The 16,637-nt window shown below is 54.0% G+C and overlaps 7 protein-coding genes across 7 annotated transcripts; 4 read left to right on the top strand and 3 right to left on the bottom strand.

The window, feature by feature from the left end:
• Nucleotides 1–55: 55 nt before the first annotated feature.
• QBC33DRAFT_480563 (uncharacterized protein) lies at nt 56–1,390 on the bottom strand. The gene has a single exon (XM_060425334.1). The coding sequence runs from the start codon at nt 1,232–1,234 to the stop codon at nt 437–439; it is 798 nt and encodes a 265-aa protein (XP_060279282.1). The 5' UTR covers nt 1,235–1,390; the 3' UTR covers nt 56–436.
• Nucleotides 1,391–1,781: 391 nt separating this feature from the next.
• QBC33DRAFT_550829 (putative e protein) lies at nt 1,782–2,945 on the top strand. Its single transcript, XM_060429120.1, has one exon. The coding sequence runs from the start codon at nt 2,156–2,158 to the stop codon at nt 2,531–2,533; it is 378 nt and encodes a 125-aa protein (XP_060279283.1). The 5' UTR covers nt 1,782–2,155; the 3' UTR covers nt 2,534–2,945.
• A 32-nt stretch (nt 2,946–2,977) lies between these two features.
• QBC33DRAFT_550831 (uncharacterized protein) lies at nt 2,978–3,623 on the top strand. The gene has a single exon (XM_060429121.1). It carries the CDS (start codon nt 3,073–3,075, stop codon nt 3,526–3,528), a length of 456 nt encoding a protein of 151 aa, XP_060279284.1. The 5' UTR covers nt 2,978–3,072; the 3' UTR covers nt 3,529–3,623.
• A 491-nt stretch (nt 3,624–4,114) lies between these two features.
• QBC33DRAFT_599342 (Pyruvate/Phosphoenolpyruvate kinase-like domain-containing protein) lies at nt 4,115–7,094 on the top strand. The gene is made up of 4 exons (XM_060432026.1): nt 4,115–5,302; nt 6,179–6,182; nt 6,245–6,497; nt 6,573–7,094. Exons 1-4 carry the CDS (start codon nt 4,266–4,268, stop codon nt 7,070–7,072), a joined length of 1,794 nt encoding a protein of 597 aa, XP_060279285.1. The 5' UTR covers nt 4,115–4,265; the 3' UTR covers nt 7,073–7,094.
• Nucleotides 7,095–7,315: 221 nt separating this feature from the next.
• Nucleotides 7,316–7,720, top strand: QBC33DRAFT_563280 (Pyruvate/Phosphoenolpyruvate kinase-like domain-containing protein; the record flags this gene model as incomplete). The annotated part of the gene is made up of 1 exon (XM_060430262.1): nt 7,316–7,720. One exon carries the CDS (start codon nt 7,316–7,318, stop codon nt 7,718–7,720), a length of 405 nt encoding a protein of 134 aa, XP_060279286.1.
• A 455-nt stretch (nt 7,721–8,175) lies between these two features.
• On the bottom strand, nt 8,176–11,021 carry QBC33DRAFT_614021 (family 2 O-methyltransferase; the record flags this gene model as incomplete). The annotated part of the gene is made up of 2 exons (XM_060432571.1): nt 10,847–11,021; nt 8,176–9,267 (listed from the first exon to the last, which is right to left on the bottom strand). Exons 1-2 carry the CDS (start codon nt 10,862–10,864, stop codon nt 8,176–8,178), a joined length of 1,110 nt encoding a protein of 369 aa, XP_060279287.1. The 5' UTR covers nt 10,865–11,021.
• Nucleotides 11,022–11,723: 702 nt separating this feature from the next.
• QBC33DRAFT_563283 (putative transcriptional regulator love) lies at nt 11,724–13,266 on the bottom strand (the record flags this gene model as incomplete). Its single annotated transcript, XM_060430263.1, has 2 exons — nt 11,724–12,813; nt 12,896–13,266. 2 exons carry the CDS (start codon nt 13,264–13,266, stop codon nt 11,724–11,726), a joined length of 1,461 nt encoding a protein of 486 aa, XP_060279288.1.
• Nucleotides 13,267–16,637: the final 3,371 nt, after the last annotated feature.

Here is a 16,637-nt window from a genome sequence, read left to right on the forward strand (position 1 = left end):
GATGTTGGAAATTGTGGTGGTGGGCGGGACCTCGGCCCCGGATCCAGCACGATGGGTTGAAAAGATGTCGTAATTATTACTCTCCGTGCCCAGTGAAGCATGGGGCTAGGTGCGATGCACACTCTTAATCTCTTATTCTAGCAACATTTAGAAACTTGTTAGACAAGAGAAGAGCCGACCTCAACCGGATATTGATGTGGAAAACGCGCCCCCTAGCCTCGACGAACTCCTTGGTGATCGCCCGACTGTCCTTGCAGGTCCCCGAACCCACCAGGCCGTACCTTGTCTGCAGCACGCCTATCCTCGTGCTACCCAGATAGCAGGAGGGCGTATCGAACTCCCTAAACACCTCCGAGAGCGATTTTGGCGCAGTCCTCCCATTTTTCCACCGTCAGGTAAGATATCTTAACATCTTGGGGGGTTGCTCTGATACAACTTATGCTATTTCTGATGCCACAGTTTCAGGCTTTACTGCGGTCAGAATCTGACAAGGCAGAATTCCAAACAACATTCGTATTCCCGCTCCCTTAACCCGCACGTTCTTCCAACCCATGTCTCTCAGAAGAGCGCTGTGGTCCTTCACTCGGAAAAGATCTACGATGATAACTCTGCCTCCTGGGGCACAGACCCTTGCAATCTCCTTTACTGCCGCCGCCTGCCCGTCCCGGGAAACGTTGTGTATCGCCAGACTCGACGTGACCAGGGAGAAGACGCCGTCCGCAAAAGGGAGCCTCTCCGTGAAGCTTGCGGTGTGCAGAACAGCGTAGTCGAGAACTTCCACAGCAGCTGCGTTCTTGTATGTCGCGACGGGGGAGTTGCCGGTTTGGTCCTCCGAATTAAAGATGTCGATCCCGTACGCCGGGTGGACCTCCGGGTAATTGGAGGATCCGGATCCAGCGGCGGCAAGGTCCTTCTTGCGCTGCGCAATCTTGAGCAGCACCATACCCCGGCCGCAGCCGACATCTAGGGCAGGCTGGTAGAAGAGGCTATCTGGGACCTCGGAGAGAAGCTTGTCCCAGACGACATGTTTGCCTCGCAGTGACGCGTGGAGGTAAATGGGCGCCGTAACGTTCGAGGCGAGCAACCCTTTCGGAGAATCCAGGCCAAATGTGGGTTTTGCTGGCGTTTCAGGCTTGTTGGTCGATTGCCTGATGTTTCGGATGTGATCTTCCGGCAGTGGTTGGCCTGCTTCGTACAATATCTGCCCAGTATGCTGCTGGTGGTTGGAATTCATTTTGCTGAAATGATCTGCTGTGGAATTGCAAGCTAATTAGAGCGGCAGTTCACAAGGCAGCCTTCAGCTAAAATGTAAATGTTGTTGAAGCGCAAAATCAGCTATTGGTGTTAATTACATAGTAGTACCCAATGGAACATAAATACAAGCCACATCAGTCACTGGCCACGTAATCCCCCACCAAACGGAGATAATTACATGCGGGGTGCCAGACATCACCGCAGTCAGCACCATCTCCGACCACGATTTTTGCCATTTCACTGAGGCTGTGGTGCGGTGAGTCTTGGCAGCACAAGTATAATTTTGACACAGCCTTTGAGATATGGGAATTTCTCTGCAGGCATGCGCTATTTGCTCCGCGGGCAGGCGGTTAGTGCATCACAGGTGGCAGTTCCAACTCGCCACCTGCCTGCAGAGCAAATAGCGCATGCCTGCAGAGAAATTCCCTTTTGAGATAGTTCCCCTTACTAATCAATGGCCCACTGCACGTGATCGCCAATGTATGTCAGATTACTACGTAGTACGCACCCATGTTTGCTTATTTTACGCGAGAAGCCCTTGGAAGATGCGAGAAGCTTATGGAAGATACAGGAAGGCTCTTGAAAGATACAGGAAGGCCTTGGAAGATGCAGGAAGGCTCTTGAATATCCGAATGCAGTCTCCCAAATGCAAAGGCGGCGTTGTGCATAAATACGCAATCAAGGACCAACAGAGCATCGCCACCGGCATCTGGCTCCTCAATATCTATACTCTAGTCAGGAGTTGCATACACATCGGCGACAATAGCAACAACCACCCATCTGACGCCAACACCTTAGAAACATAGCTCACCGCATTGGTAAGCAAGGCCCTATTACCCTAGCCCGAACACGTCTATCTATTCCACCAGACAGACTACCTGCGATCACCACCATTAGCACAATGGTCTACAACCTCATGGTCTTCGCGCCGCGCAAGGCTGGCGTCACGCACGAGGAATTCAAGATCCGCTATGAGCAGCACATGCACCTGGTGGCGGAGATATGTGGCGACGCGGCGCCCCTCTCGCACACGAGGTGGTACCCACAACATGACGGAGCGAGCGACAAGCCGCTCCTGCTAGCGGGCAACGCCGAGGAGATGTACTACGACGCCATCGCGCTGATGGTCTTTGAGGACGAGGCGGCCTTCGGCAGGTTTTGCGACGCCTTGTTGACGGAGGAGGCCAAGGCCAGGATCGAGGCAGACGAGGCGGGATTTTTCGACCGGAGCAGGATGAAGGTCGTGGTAATTGGGGATGTTAAGGAATGGAAGAAGTAAAGGGATGGGCTGGGCCTTATTTGTGCTTAGAATCAAGGAGTGTGAGAGGGATTTGGGAGGAGAGGTTTTTGGTCTTTTTTTTTTATGTACTGTACCGAGGTCGCTACCAAATGAAATCACCGCCGCCTTTTAAATACTGGCAGAATAAATTCAGTGACTTGCAGAGGACTTGGGCAATATGTCCACTAGCAACTAACACCTATCAAAGTTTGTTAGTGAGGTTCTACTGCCAAAGTCCGCAGGATTTCCACTTCAGGCGGTTAGCGATATCAATTGGTAGCGACCTCTGTACGGATTACTTTGGTTGGAGATAACGTTGGCCGAAGGGTATTGGCCGATATACCAGGGGTATTGAAAATATAAAAAGGGGGTGGCTGGGAGATAATTTAAATGCACCTTTCTTTCTTTGTCCACGATTTTACCGAGTTCACCAGCATCATTTGGCAGGAACTCTCATCCTACAACGCTGCATCTGCTTGTCCTCCTGCGACCTTCTTCTTTCTCGGTTGCGGATCTTTAACATGGATTTATTTGATATCATGGAAGGCGTGAGTGGCAGGGATGACATGGATGACGAGGATGGCGACGATGACATGAAGGTTCATCACATGCTTGGAGACTTGTCTCCTGCCCAATTTGCGCTGCTGCCAAAGGAGAGACGCGAGGCGGTGTTTCGGGACTATCTTGTAAAGGACGGCGAACTCGTTTTCGCGGACCGTTATTGGGACTACGACGACGATGGTAACGCCGAAATCGCTAACGGCGCCTTGCTGCGGCAGAGCGACTTCATGGGAAGCAATGAGGCTGGGAAGCAGCTTGTCCGAGAGGCGCAAGAGATATACTTCAGAGAAAACACGTTCTTTGTGGCATCCAGCTGCCTGGACGAGTTCGGGCAAGACAGCCTTGGCGACAAGGGAACTCGTCGATATCCAGCACCTGGTGCAGAAGCTCGTAGTACAGGTGGACGTGGAGGATTGGAGGGACGACTGCAGTGACAATGGCGAGGAGGACCCGTTTGTGGTGAAGGATCTCCAAGAACTGTTCAAGTTCACAAACGCCGAGGCTATAATGATCCTTGTCGCGGGTGGTGTGGCGCCGGACGGGAGCGACCTGAAAACGCACCTGAAGTTCAAGGACATGTCCGGCATTGTGAAGGAACTTATCGACAAGTTTGGCGACCGTATCTGTATCCACAATGGATCCTCAGCTGGGGGCCGGTTGCACGTCATCGGTAAATACTGGAACCCACCGTCGGCAGGAGCTCAGCGGAGATTACGCCATGGCAAATGCTCCTTTACTGAGTTGATGCAGATCCAGATAGAGGACTGGACAAGTCCTCGGTAGAACTGGTCACAAGGAGGCACAACACTCTCTCGGGGATGAATAGATTGACCCTGGCGATCAGCCTCCTCATCCACGATCAGCCTCCTCATCCACTCTACTGCCCACATCGTAGGACCAATGCTTCTTGTTCGTGACAACTCGACGCCTGTCAAACTCTCCGGTTAGACCGGATTATCATAGCCCCACTCTGGTCGCTAGGTAGGTCGGTCTAGTTCCACGCGCCAATATATCTCGAATATTGCCAGGAAGTCAGTCGGTGAAGTTCGGAAGTCTTCGGTAAGCTTCGAAACGCAAAGATGCAATTCACCACGTGATATGGCAGTCTTCTTCCGTGACAAGGCGCTAACACATTTGGCGGAATCTAAATATCGATTTGCCTCGTCTAGGAATGAGAGTAGAAGCGTGTATGCAAGACAAAGAGCAAATCAACATGGCCGCTACCACCCAAACCCAGTCGGCGATCATCGGCCAACCAGACGGGACCAATGTGCTCTCGCGCTCGGCGCCGCTGCCGCCGGTGCCGCTCGAAGATGACCAGGTCTCTGTGGCCGTCAAGGCCATCGCGCTCAACCCGGTCGATACAAAGATGACGGGCGGTTACCACACGCCAGGCGCCGTGCTAGGGTGTGAGTTTGCGGGCGTGGTGACGAGCGTGGGGCCGGCCGCCGCGGCCGACTGGGGCCTAAAGGAGGGCGACCGCGTCAGCGCCGCCATCATGGGTATGAACCCACTGCGGCCGCGCATCGGCGCCTTCGCCGAGCACTCTGTTGCCCCTGCCCGTATGACGCTCAAGATGCGCGACGACTGGACCTTTGCGCAGGCTGCCGGCATCGGCATCGCCTGGTACACGGTTGCGTGGGCCCTTTTTCACGCCCTTGGCTTGCCCGCGGGGCCAAACCTCGCACCCTTGGATGACCGCGTGCCGCGGCCGGTACTAGCCGGGCCCAAGATGGCTATCGACAACTTCAAACCCGGGGCCCAGCCGGCGACGGTGCTGGTCAGTGGCGGTTCCAGCTCGACGGGCACGTGCGCGATCCAGATGCTGAAGCTGGCCGGCTTCAAAGTGGTGGCGACGTGCTCAGCGCGCAACTTTGGGCTGGTACGGTCCTTCGGTGCCGACGCCGTCTTTGAGTACAGCTCGCCCACGTGCGCGTCCGACATCCGGTCGTACACGTGCGTCAACGGGCTACGCCTGGCCCTTGACTGCATCACCACGCCTGATACTACGCGTCTGTGCTATGCAGCGCTGGGCCGCGCAGGTGGCCGCTACGTCGCGCTCGACCCCTTTAGCCAGGCCGTGGCCGCCACCCGCGCTGCCATTCATCCGGACTGGGTCCTAGGGCCGGAGTTGATCGGCGAGGATGTTGCGTGGCCTGCGCCGCACGGCAGGAAGGCGAACCCTGTTGCCAAGGCGTTCTGCGAGGAGTGGAACCGGATCCTGCAGGGCTTGCTGGACCGTGGACTGATCCGTATGCAGCCGCAACTTGTGCGAGATACGGGGCTAGAGGGGGCGCTGGAAGGGTTGGAGGACATTCGGGCCAAGAAGGTCTCTGGACAACAGCTCGTCTACACATTATAAGGCGGCGAGATGGATCGGAACCTGCAGTTGGAGAAAGGGCATGTAGCCCATTGCACGCTCGATGCTTTCCCGCCTGAGCCGTTCACCACGATTTCTGGGGCACAACCAGTCTTGCGCGCGCTACCTACATACATACATACATACCCCCCTGCTGATTAGGTAAATATATAAATCACTCGACTGTCCAGGGACGTCAGTAATCTACCTAATCACACAATCAACCCGAATGTAGGTATAGACTAGTCGTGTCAGCCGAAGATGCCTGCTAATTCGGTGAGGGCGTAAGTCACTCGATTGTTCATGGGGTACCGGTGGTCTTCGGAGTAATTCGGTAACCGGACAAGGGTCCACCAACGAACACCGTTCCGAGCCCGGGCCTCTAGGTCTAAGAGCTCCGAAGCTTCAATCAGTGCAGACAAACGATGACGAAATCAGGTACTAGGTGGCCCAGGACCTCAGACCACTCGATTTCCACTGCTGTTTGCATCGTCGTCATCCCAGTCGAGGAAATTGCTTGATGGTAATGATTCTTGACCTTACGGAATAATGCATCAGAGGTAACCGTGCCTAGATATCCACAAGCCGCAGAGGAAGCACATGACTACTCGATACCTACAATGGCTACTGCTTGCGTCAACAACTTAGTCACTCAGGTCGCTGCTGGGCAGCTATGCAAGGTATGTCTCGACCCGGCGACATCACCACGCTGCCACCCACCTTAGGCGAGTGAGTCACAGGTATATTTTTACCACAGCTATGCATTCATTATCTCTGACTTTTTCTCCTAGGCCTTTGGTGTTCGACTGAATACGAACCCCCAAGTCGTTCAGCTCGTTAAAAATGCTGGGTTCGATGCGCTTTTCATCGATTTAGAGCACTCAACGCTGTCCATTGACGATGCAAGCCGGCTGTCATGTGCCGGGCTTCTCGGAGGGATCACACCCTTCGTGCGAGTCCCATACCAGTGCGGCAATGGCTTCGTGCAGAGGGTCCTCGACGGCGGTGCGATGGGCGTAATATTCCCACACATACACTCATCCCGTAAGTATCACCATGCGGCGACAGAGCTTGCCGCAGCGCCACACTGTGATTCCAGAGCTTAATCGTGCGAGTTAGAGGACGCCAAAGCTGCCGTGTGCATTTCGAAATACCCATCGTTGGGTAGCCGGTCGATGACTGGCCAATTGCCTGTCTTTTCGCTCAAGACAACATTGCAGGATCGAGTTATTAATGAAAGCAACGCATCCGCATCTTCGGTCATCCTCATGATAGAGACCAAGGATGCCATCAAGAATATCCATGAGATCGCAGCGGTCGATGGTGCCGACGTGCTCTTGGTCGGATCTAACGACCTGGCGATTGAGCTGGGCGTACCAGGTGGCTTCCAGACGTCGGTTTTCCGCTCAGCATTGGAATCGGTCAGCGAGGCTTGTCGGCGACATGGCAAGATAATGGGATTGGCTGGGATATACGACAATTATGAAATCCAGAACTGGGCAATCAACACGCTTTACATCCGATTCATGCTGTGCCAACTAGACTCGGGAGTCATTGCTAGCGGCGCTACAAAATGTGCTGCTGCAGTGCCGAAGGTCCAAAAGGACAGCAGTGAGTGAAGAGGAATATATTTTCCACGGGATTAGTTGACTAAGGTAGCAAGAGGTCTCTCGATAGCCCACGGCAAAAAGATCCATAATGCCACTGAATTATTGAGCAGCCAGCAAGAAGCACAGTGAACCATCTGATAAAATGATAACCGGGGTGGCCTGTTTGGAAGATAATTATGGTTTGCGTCGCGTCTATGTTCAAGACGCGCGTGAAATATGAGCTGCTGCTCATCTGGACATGTCATACTGCCGATGGAGACGTTGGCCGAAGTGGTCAACGGAGAGGCCTCGGCGGTGGGGGTGATGATCGAGGCCGCTGAGAGTATTATTAACATCGACGCGATCGCGGCGGTTGAGGGCGTCGATTTGCTCATGGTCGGCTGCATAGACCTGTCGACTGACATGGGTATACCGGGCCAGGTCGATGCTCCTGAGTTCCGGGCGGCGCTGGAGGCTGTCAGCGCGGCGTGCCGAAGCCATAATAAGATCTTCGGGCTGGCCGGTAACTACAACGACCGGAAGTTCCAGGACTGGGTCATCAACACATTGGGGGTGCGCTTGATATTGTGTAACGTGGACTCGAATCTCATTTCAACCGGGGCGATAGAGAGTATAGCGAGGATAGCCAGCATCGATAAAACCGTTCTGCCCAACTAATTAGAAACATGGACCTCGAGCAGAATAAAATGAGCACAAATATGGTGGCAGATACTCGGCCCAGAGTAGCGAGCAATTTGAAGGTAGTGTCCCAAGAATGTGTACTTGTACTGTACAGTTATTCTATCAGACCGAACGACTTGATACTATTATTATTGCACCAGTTCGTTTTTTCCTACGACGTTGATTTTTTTTTTTTCCAGTCAGATGCACGTATCAATCTCTCTCTTTTATTTCTAGTGGAGTCAAAACTACATCAGGTCGATCTACACTCAACACTTCTTGCCCAGACACTCTCGATGAAGGGTTAGGAATTCTCGAGTCAAGGTAACGCTAAACGTGACGTGTTGAATTGAGTTCTCGCTTTCCCGTTTCTTTTTCCTTTTCCGCCCACTACACACACGGGATACTAGAGAACCAGATAACATAATACAGATGCTTGTTCATAAACCTTCTCAGCCTACCACGAACTCGAGCACACTAAAGTCGTCAAACTCGTCGGACGTTTTATGGAACTCGGCATTGAGCCGGAAGCCAGAACGTCCGGCCAACTCGCTGAACATGGCGGCATTCCGTCTCTTACCAGCGGCACACATGAGAGCGATGTCCATCGTGACGTTCATGACGTTAGGTTTCGCGCTCAGCATCTCCTCGATAACCAAGATCCGCGTATCAGGCGCCGCTGCATTCCGGACGGTCTGCAAGGCCTGCACGACATTGTCGTCGGGGAAGTCGTTGAAGACGCGGCGGAACTGGTAGACGAGCGCGCCCCGGAGGCCTTCCGGATACGGCTCGAACATGTCGCCGCCGACTAGCTGCACCGAGAGCAGGCTCTCGTCTAGGTTGCTCTTGGTATTCTCGATCACCTTCGGGAGATCAAAGAGGACGCATTTCTCCGGCGGGATAAACGGGTTGTTGCGCAGGGCATCCCGCAGAGCATACCCGCTGCTCCCACCAACGTCCACAATCGCAGGCCGCGGCCCCCAAATGACTCCCTGCATCCAGCGGAAATCGTAGACGCCTTTCAAAGAATACATGGCTCCGAGCTCCCTCAGCGCGTTGTTGAATCCCTTGTGTGTCTGTGTGTCGGCAACGAGGATGTCGTAAACGGCCTTGTCCTCATAGCCGAAGGCCAGGCCAAGCGGGGTGGTCCTGGCGCTCTTGGGCGAAGCCAAGCCGTGCTTCGCGAAGAAGGCTGGAAACTGAACCACGGGGCGGATGATATTGTTGAACACGTGGATGTAGAGCCACGCGGTGGGCTCGCTGGACTTGAAGAGGCGAGACCTGGCCGTGTGAGCGACGCGGCCAGGGGCAGCGGATACCAGGATTCCGGCTGCAATGAAGAAGGTGGTGATACGCTCGACCAATTCTTGCTCGCCACCGACCTTCGCGGCCAACTCAGAAACCAACATGTCGCCCTCATCCGGGAGCGCGTCAAAGGCCTTGTAGTCGATAAAGACCTTGACGAGCGCAAACTCAACCACGGGGAAGCAGTGCGCGCCGACATTCTGGTATGCCTGACCGATTCGGGCGCGAACCGCCTCTGCCTGGTTTGCCATCTCGTTTCTCTGTCCGTATTAAAAATAAATAAATAAATAAAAATTTGCTTTAGACTCAGTATGCCGAAGACAGGCGCGTAATTCTGCAGTCAACGACTGAAGCTTCTGGCGTAACTGGGCTTTTCACGATTGTGGACCAAGTTCGGGGCTTTTCGGCGTTGAAGCATCTGGGTCTCAACACAACACCGATCGTCCGAATTTTACCGATTGTGCTGTTGGATAGGAGCAATTGATGAAACCAAGAACGCTTAGTTCAGCGGCTGACAGCTCAATTCCATAAATTTTTCTCGGTGCAATTCGGACGTTTGGGCTATCGATCGATATTGTGATTTCCGACTTCCGGCTTTGATGCGGATACAGAGGCCAGCCGCTATGTTTGGCAATCCGGGCAACACATGTATTTTCGCCGAAAATGTCCGGTCTCCGATGTCCCCGATGTTCCCAGTATTGGGGTGAGAGTGTTTGGGGGTAGCTACTGACATATGTGGCCAGACCGAAAACTCGCTGATGTCGGATTAGAGCTCCGAAACCTAACTAGCCATAGTGCGGCTCCCTAGCAACCTATGATTGAAAGCCTCTTTGGTGCAGCAAGGACTCAAGAGCTGGTTTATTTGGTCTTATTCGTGGTGTGTCAAAGGGATCTGCTCTTTGTTACTACTTTCCAATGTCGTTGTTGGAAGCAACTCCGGAGGTGACCCCGGATCCCGCTTTTGGCATCATTGAAGAATACAAGGCGGATTCCAGCGACAAGAAAGTAGACCTCTGCCCCGGCTTCTACCGAGACGAAAATGCGAAGCCGTGGGTTTTGCCGTCAGTGAACAAGGTATTATATTATCACACCATCCAGATCTCCAGGCTCAGTAATGCATCGAGTGATTTCTTGGGTCGCGGTTTCGTCCCGTCTCCTCAGGAAAGACAATGCTGACATTTCTAGGCGAAAGCAATCCTTCAGGCGGACAAACATCTAAACCATGAACTCTTGCCCCAACTAGGCCACCCTGGTCTGGTCTCCGTAGCGCGACAGATTGCCTTTGGAGACACATTGGACAGCCGGATTGTTTCGATGCAGACTATTTCGGGCACTGGCGCCAACCACTTTGCTGCACGTTTCCTGTCGGACGTCATTAAACCCAAAGCTGTATGGATGTCCAATCCTACCTGGATTAATCATACTGAGATCTGGAGACACGTCGATCCCGCCATCGAGCAGCGATTCTACCCCTATTATGACGACAATACATGCACGATAGACTTTGAAGGCATCATCTCAACGCTGAGAGAACAGACAACCCAAGGCGATGTTATAATTCTCCAGGCGTGTGCGCACAATCCAACGGGCTTGGATCCTTCGAGGAGGCAGTGGGAGGCCATTGCGGAGATTTGCCAGGAAAAAGGGATTTTTCCTGTCTTTGATTTAGCCTAGTTCGTCTCCCCCCCACCTGGCAGCGACTGATTAGTGGGCGATCAATGGGTGGGCAAACTTGCTAACTGGCATTGAATTTGACAGCCAAGGCTTCGCGACAGGAGATGTCGACAACGACGCCTGGGCGATACGCCATTTCACGACGCGCTCGAATGGCGCCATGGAATTTGCTGTGGCACAGTCCTTCTCCAAGAACTTTGGTCTCTATGGAGAGCGAATTGGTGTCTTGCACGTAGTGACACGTAACCGCAACGCCGCAGGCAGAGTCGAGGCAGTACTAAAGAGGATGCATCGTGCAGAGATCACTTCCACTCCAAGCTTCGGGGCTAGGGTCATTGCGACCATCATGCAAGAGCCCGCACTGCATGAGCAGTGGCTCCGCGATCTGGAATCCATGAGCAGCCGGATGAAGGACATGCGGAAGCGACTGTACGATGAGCTTACAGAGAGGGAGACACCCGGGAACTGGGGTCACTTTTTAACAGATGTAGGAAAATCGTGACTCCTTTCCAAGATTGATCACAATATCGCTCGCTAACTAGGATGTTCAATAGATTGGCATGTTCTCCATGACAGGACTGTCTCGAGAGAAAGTCGCTATCCTCAAAGACATGTTTCATGTTTATCTTCTTCCCAATGGCCGGCTTTCGGTAACAGGCTGTAAGCAACCAACTACCACGAGATAATCCATTCGCCTTGCCCGTCAGCTCACAAATAGCCAAAGTGATTAATAGCAATGTTGAATATGTCGCAGAAGCTATCCACCACGTTGCGACGTTGTAGATACAACTCGACATCTGATCAAGTCTCGGATTTATTGTGGATTTAATTACCTAAAGCAGTGGAAGTAGCATGCAAAATAGATAGTCATGATCATCGGCAGTCACAACATGATATGATGATAGATGACTTCTTTGCATGAGCGACACTCTTAGCCAGAACTCGCTTCCAACCGAATAACCCTTGTGAACTGAACGAGGTACCAGTAGAACAGCAGGAATTAGGGCTAAATCCAGATGCATTACAGACCTATCTTTTCGCGCAACAACTCCTTCACCGAGCGCACCTTGGCGCCCAAGCCGCCACAGCCGTCCTGGAGCTCGCCGGCCCGGAGCACAGCCTCCTGGGTTAGCAAGGTCACGAGCTGGTTGCGGCCCACGGGGCCCCCGCGGCCCAGCTGGCACTCGACGCCGTGCAGCGCCGCCAGCAGCATACACACGGCCGTGTGGATTCTGCCCAGGTCCGGGACCGCGCTGGCGAACGAGAGCTCGCCCAGCTGCAGCGACGGGCTCGTGCCCGTGCTCGTGCTCGTGTTCGCGTTCGAGCTACTCGCTGAGCCGCCGTGGCCGGGCATCATGTGGTTGAGGTTGCCGCCGGACGGGATGCCGCTCAGGTGCACCTGGAAATGGCCCAGCACGATGCCGTAGATGCGGATCAGCAACATGTAGCCCACTAGCACGAGCAGCGTCGACGTCGTGTCGCAGTCGTTGACCATCATCGGTCCCGATTGCGATCCTAATCCGGCCATTCCCTCACCCCAGAACTTTCCGTCGTCGCATTTTGTTGTTGTTGTTGTTGCTGTTGTTGTTGTTCTCCCGCCCGTCGAGCCAACTTCTGAGATCCTGGATGATGGTACCCCGACCGCGCAGCTGGCCCTGCTAAGCACCGACCCGGCGACGGCAGCGAACTCCTCTGAGAGGTGGAGTACGGTGCCGACGGGGTATTCGTCGAGGCTGCGCGCGCTGCCATGCTGCCACGGGCCTTCCTCGAGCATCCTGAGGCGCTGCTGCATTTCTGCAATCAGCGTAAGGAGCCGCTGTCCCGGAAGCGTCGCCGAGCTAGGGCTGCTCGTGTTTACCTCGGGGGCGGCAGTGCTGCCGCTCATGGTTATTATGGTGCCGTTTGGAGTTGGCTGTTGACCCGGCGCCGGCAAGAACGGGGATGGTGACTGTAGTGCGGGATCTAGCAGGTCCGGTCCGGCATCGGTGATATTTGCGTCGTCTAGGCTGAAGTTGTGCTGCAGCAAGTCCCAGCCGTTGATACCCTGTATGTAGTTGCTCTGCTGCTGATGATCCGGAACATGGACGTGGATGCTGTCGGCGGCATCCTTCCTGCAGCCCCATGGTGAGATTCTCCCACGGCTGGTCGTCGTAGGCATAATACGGGTCAGTTGCACAGTCCACCGGAGCTGACACCAGCTGCGTATCCTGACCCGGCGAGGCAGCGGCCGTTGCAATCTCGCAAAGTGGAGTCGCCGTTGAAGCCCCACCTTCGGCTGATGAGCGGGGCGCGGGCGCGGGGCTCGTGGACCGCCTGGGCAAGGTTGGCCGTTGTCTCTTGGCGTCACCGGCGCCCGATCGCGCCGCCCGCCTGCGCCGCCCGAAGATGCAAGACACCTTGGCACGCGTACATCGCTCGCACGACACCGGCGCGTCCGACTCGGCTGGGACGGTGCACTTGAGTTTGTAGAACCGGCAGCGGTCGCATGATGACCGGATCGACTGGAGGGCGGTGCTAGCTGTGGGATTGACCGCCATGCGTGTTTCGGCCTGGAAAGTATCCATAATATTACAGAAATCGCCAAGGTTGCTGGAACTTGTTCAGTATTGCCAAGACAGCGCCTGGAGGCGCTAAAAGAGACAATTGAGCAGTTGGCAAGAACCCCCTGAGAGGAATTACTGCGCCGCTTCTTCGTGGGAGTCCTGGCGAAGCGGACCGGGGAGTAAGCCATATTATTGGATACAACAAGGGCTTGTGGCATGACAGCCCGCATATCCGGCCCGAGGCTCGCATGCTCTCTCTCACGTAATATTATTTCCCAATTTGGCTTTCTGAGGGGAACGAGGGACTTGCTCTTGATGGTGCCGTTTACCGTCGGTGAGTTGTTTGTTGACGAGCGTATTCTGGGACTTTTTGGAAGATTTAAATCTCCATTCTATACCGGATATGGTATTAAACCACTGTGCCGTAGCCTTGCCTGTGCATAACGGCTCGCTTCTAGGCAGCCAGTCAGCTCTGCATAAGGAGCTGCCTTATCTGTGCGTTGTCGAACCAATAAAATGCAGCCGACGTTGCAGTGAACAGAATGACCTAGGGCCTAGCTAGGTATTTTTGTCGCTGGCGACGCAACGTCCAACGCAGAGGGAGGTCCAGGCTCAGGATAAGCGTGGAGGAATTCTGTCGGAAGCCTGTCATCGACCAAACAGGAAAACTGCGCAGGTAATCACGCCATGCGAGCGAGGTACGACGTCTCCCTGGTTCTTAAATTCCGTTTGGAGAAATTCTCTTGATGCAATGAGATGTACGACTGCAAAGTAGGTAGTCTAGACCCTTTCCCCGCTATGTTGAACGACCTCGTACGACGACATGGATGATCGCACGACAGGAGAGTTGCATCAGGGATGCGGCGGCCCGGCCCCGTTTTTAGTTGAGCTCCACTAGGTGTACGCACATTTTTCACTATTTGTACGCACTTTTTACTGCGCCTCAATTGCCCCGCCCGGAACCAATCGGCCCGGCCGTATAACCCCACTAGATCTTTAGCAAATTCCCGTCCACCCGCAAATTGAACCTGAAGTCAGTATAACCACCACCAAATACTATTCCAACGCCTTCAAATCTACAGCATCAAGATGCCTGATTTGCCTCCCGATCCGCCTGACCAAGCGCTTTCAAACCCACCAGCAGGCCACCGGCTATGGGAGCCATACGAGGCCCTCGCTGCTCTCGAGAGCGACCTGAAGGACTGGTGTAGAGACCACGGCTACGCGATATCTCGTGGGCGCTCTTCTACGTATCGAGAGTACGCTGATCAGGGCCGGGTCCCTACACGGGTCGACTGGTATTGCGACCGAGGCAACCCTCGTCAGTCAAGAGCCCACTCTCGTACTACATCAACCTCTAAGGTTGAGTGCACCTGGAAGGCCCACGCCAACGCAACGAAGAAGACAGACTAGAGGTTCGTCTTGACGATCAAAGAAGGCGAGGATCAACATCAAAACCACCAAGCTTCCACGAATCCTGACGAGCACCCTGGGTATCGCGGCTTCACGGACCTTCAGAAGGAGCGCGTTGCCCAGATCACGCAAGCAAGCCCAGCCATACAAAGCCGCGATATTGCCCGAATCGTTCGCAACGAATTCCCTGAAGCTATATTCACCAACAAGGACCTTGAAAACCTTCGAGCCTACCAGAAGAAGGAAGCCCGCCACGGTTACACAGCTACCCAGTCAGTGATCAGGATCTTTGAGCTGGAGGGTATCAAGCATGAAGTCCTATACAATTCAGACGGCTCTGGCCGTATTGTTGGCCTCTTCTGGACCCTCCCTTGGTGCGAGAAGCAGTGGAAGCGGTTCCCTTGGGTTATACAGGCAGACAACACGTATAAGACCAACAAATACCGGCTTCCATTCTTCCAGGTTACTGGGGTAACCCATATTGGCCAGGCCTTTAGTGCCTGCTTTGGATTCATCGACAATGAACGAGAGGAAGGCTATATGTGGCTGATTCAACGATTTGAGTCGCTCCGGGCCCAGGTTGGCGCTGCCTTGCCAGAGGTTTTCATCACAGACTGGGAAGCAAATATCAAGACGGCGTTGACCAGTGTATATGGTGATGCTGTACAGCAGCAACTCTGTATCTTCCATATCAACAAGAATATGGTGTTGAATATCAAGCGGAAGTGGAAGAAGCCGCCTCTGCCTGCCCTAGAGGCTGCCCCCCCATCGACTTCCCCCCCATCGACTGCCTTAGAGCCCGCGCTGCCTCTACCGACCCCCCTGTCTACCACTGACGACGGCGACGACGACGACGTTGGCCACCTCTACCAGTATGGAGACAACAACCGCGTGATCCCACCGTCAACAGCCCCTGCGCTTACTGAGAACTTCCTTGACGACGATGACGAGCTCCAACGCCTTAACTCCTACGTCAAGACTGGCGAGTACGTGAATATTGGCAGTCTTCCTGACCGTGTGGAACATACCCGGGCTGGCCTCTTTGTCATCTGGCGCCATATCATCTACGGCAAGTCAGAAGCCGACTTCAAGAAGGCGTATTCGATGATGAAGACTGAATTCAAGGACCAAGTAGCGATCTTGAAGTATATCGAGGATTCTGTGATGCCAAAGAAGGAAGAGTGGGCTCAGGCGTATATCTCTCGGTATACCAACTTTGGTCAACGGACTACCTCGCCAACAGAAGCTACACATCGCAGCCTCAAGAGCTACGGCGTGACTAACAAGTCTACCCTTGAGCAGCTCATTCAATCAGCCAAGAAGCTGGCTAAGGACCAGCAACGCAGCTTTGAACAGGCAGTCAAGGACCAACAGACGCGGGTTCGCTTCGAATTCAACGGCAAGACCTACCTTGGTGATCTTCCACGAAGAGTCTCTGTCAAGGCCCTCCTCCTACTTCAGAAGCAACACCAAATTGCTCTTGGAGCGATTCCTAGACCAGGGAAACGATATCAACCGCTTGGCCCTTGTACGCACCATCACCGAGTTCAGTATGGCCTGCCTTGCCCTCACGAGCTACTGCAGTTGGAAGAAGACAGCGAGAGTGTGAAGATGGAAGACATCCATCCATTTTGGCACCTTGAGTGTAACTTGGTACGTGGGAATAGCTTCATTTACCATCCTAGCTTCTAGCTAACAAGATCGCTTTCACAGGACGATATTGACCGCTACCTTCGCATCCACGACCCTCTCAAGGTCGAAGTCCTCAAAGGCCGCCCTCGAGGCGCTGGCCCATTCGCCTTTGCTGAGCCACGCAGTCTACCAAGTGCCCAGGGCAACCAGCGTATACCAGCCAGTGGCCGCCGTCAACCATCTCAGTGGGAGGGCATTGACTTGACTGTTGACGATGCCGCTGATACGATGCCGCCGCCAAGTACAGCGCCAGCAGCTCTCGAGACAGCCACTACAAGGAAGCGAGG

The sequence above is a fragment of the Phialemonium atrogriseum genome, assembly GCF_030411735.1.
Source record: "Phialemonium atrogriseum strain 8032-3 unplaced genomic scaffold QBC33scaffold_35, whole genome shotgun sequence".
Lineage (NCBI taxonomy): Eukaryota > Fungi > Ascomycota > Sordariomycetes > Cephalothecales > Cephalothecaceae > Phialemonium > Phialemonium atrogriseum.

What these genes read in the sequence shown, in the direction of transcription:
- QBC33DRAFT_480563 (XM_060425334.1), bottom strand. Translation starts at nt 1,234, where the DNA reads ATGAATTCCAACCACCAGCAGCATACTGGGCAGATATTGTACGAAGCA.
- QBC33DRAFT_550829 (XM_060429120.1), top strand. Translation starts at nt 2,156, where the DNA reads ATGGTCTACAACCTCATGGTCTTCGCGCCGCGCAAGGCTGGCGTCACG.
- QBC33DRAFT_550831 (XM_060429121.1), top strand. Translation starts at nt 3,073, where the DNA reads ATGGAAGGCGTGAGTGGCAGGGATGACATGGATGACGAGGATGGCGAC.
- QBC33DRAFT_599342 (XM_060432026.1), top strand. Translation starts at nt 4,266, where the DNA reads ATGAGAGTAGAAGCGTGTATGCAAGACAAAGAGCAAATCAACATGGCC. An exon ending in CCCACACATACACTCATCCC is followed by an intron (nt 6,498 to 6,572) that starts GTAAGTATCACC and finishes CGTGCGAGTTAG; the next exon opens with AGGACGCCAAAGCTGCCGTG.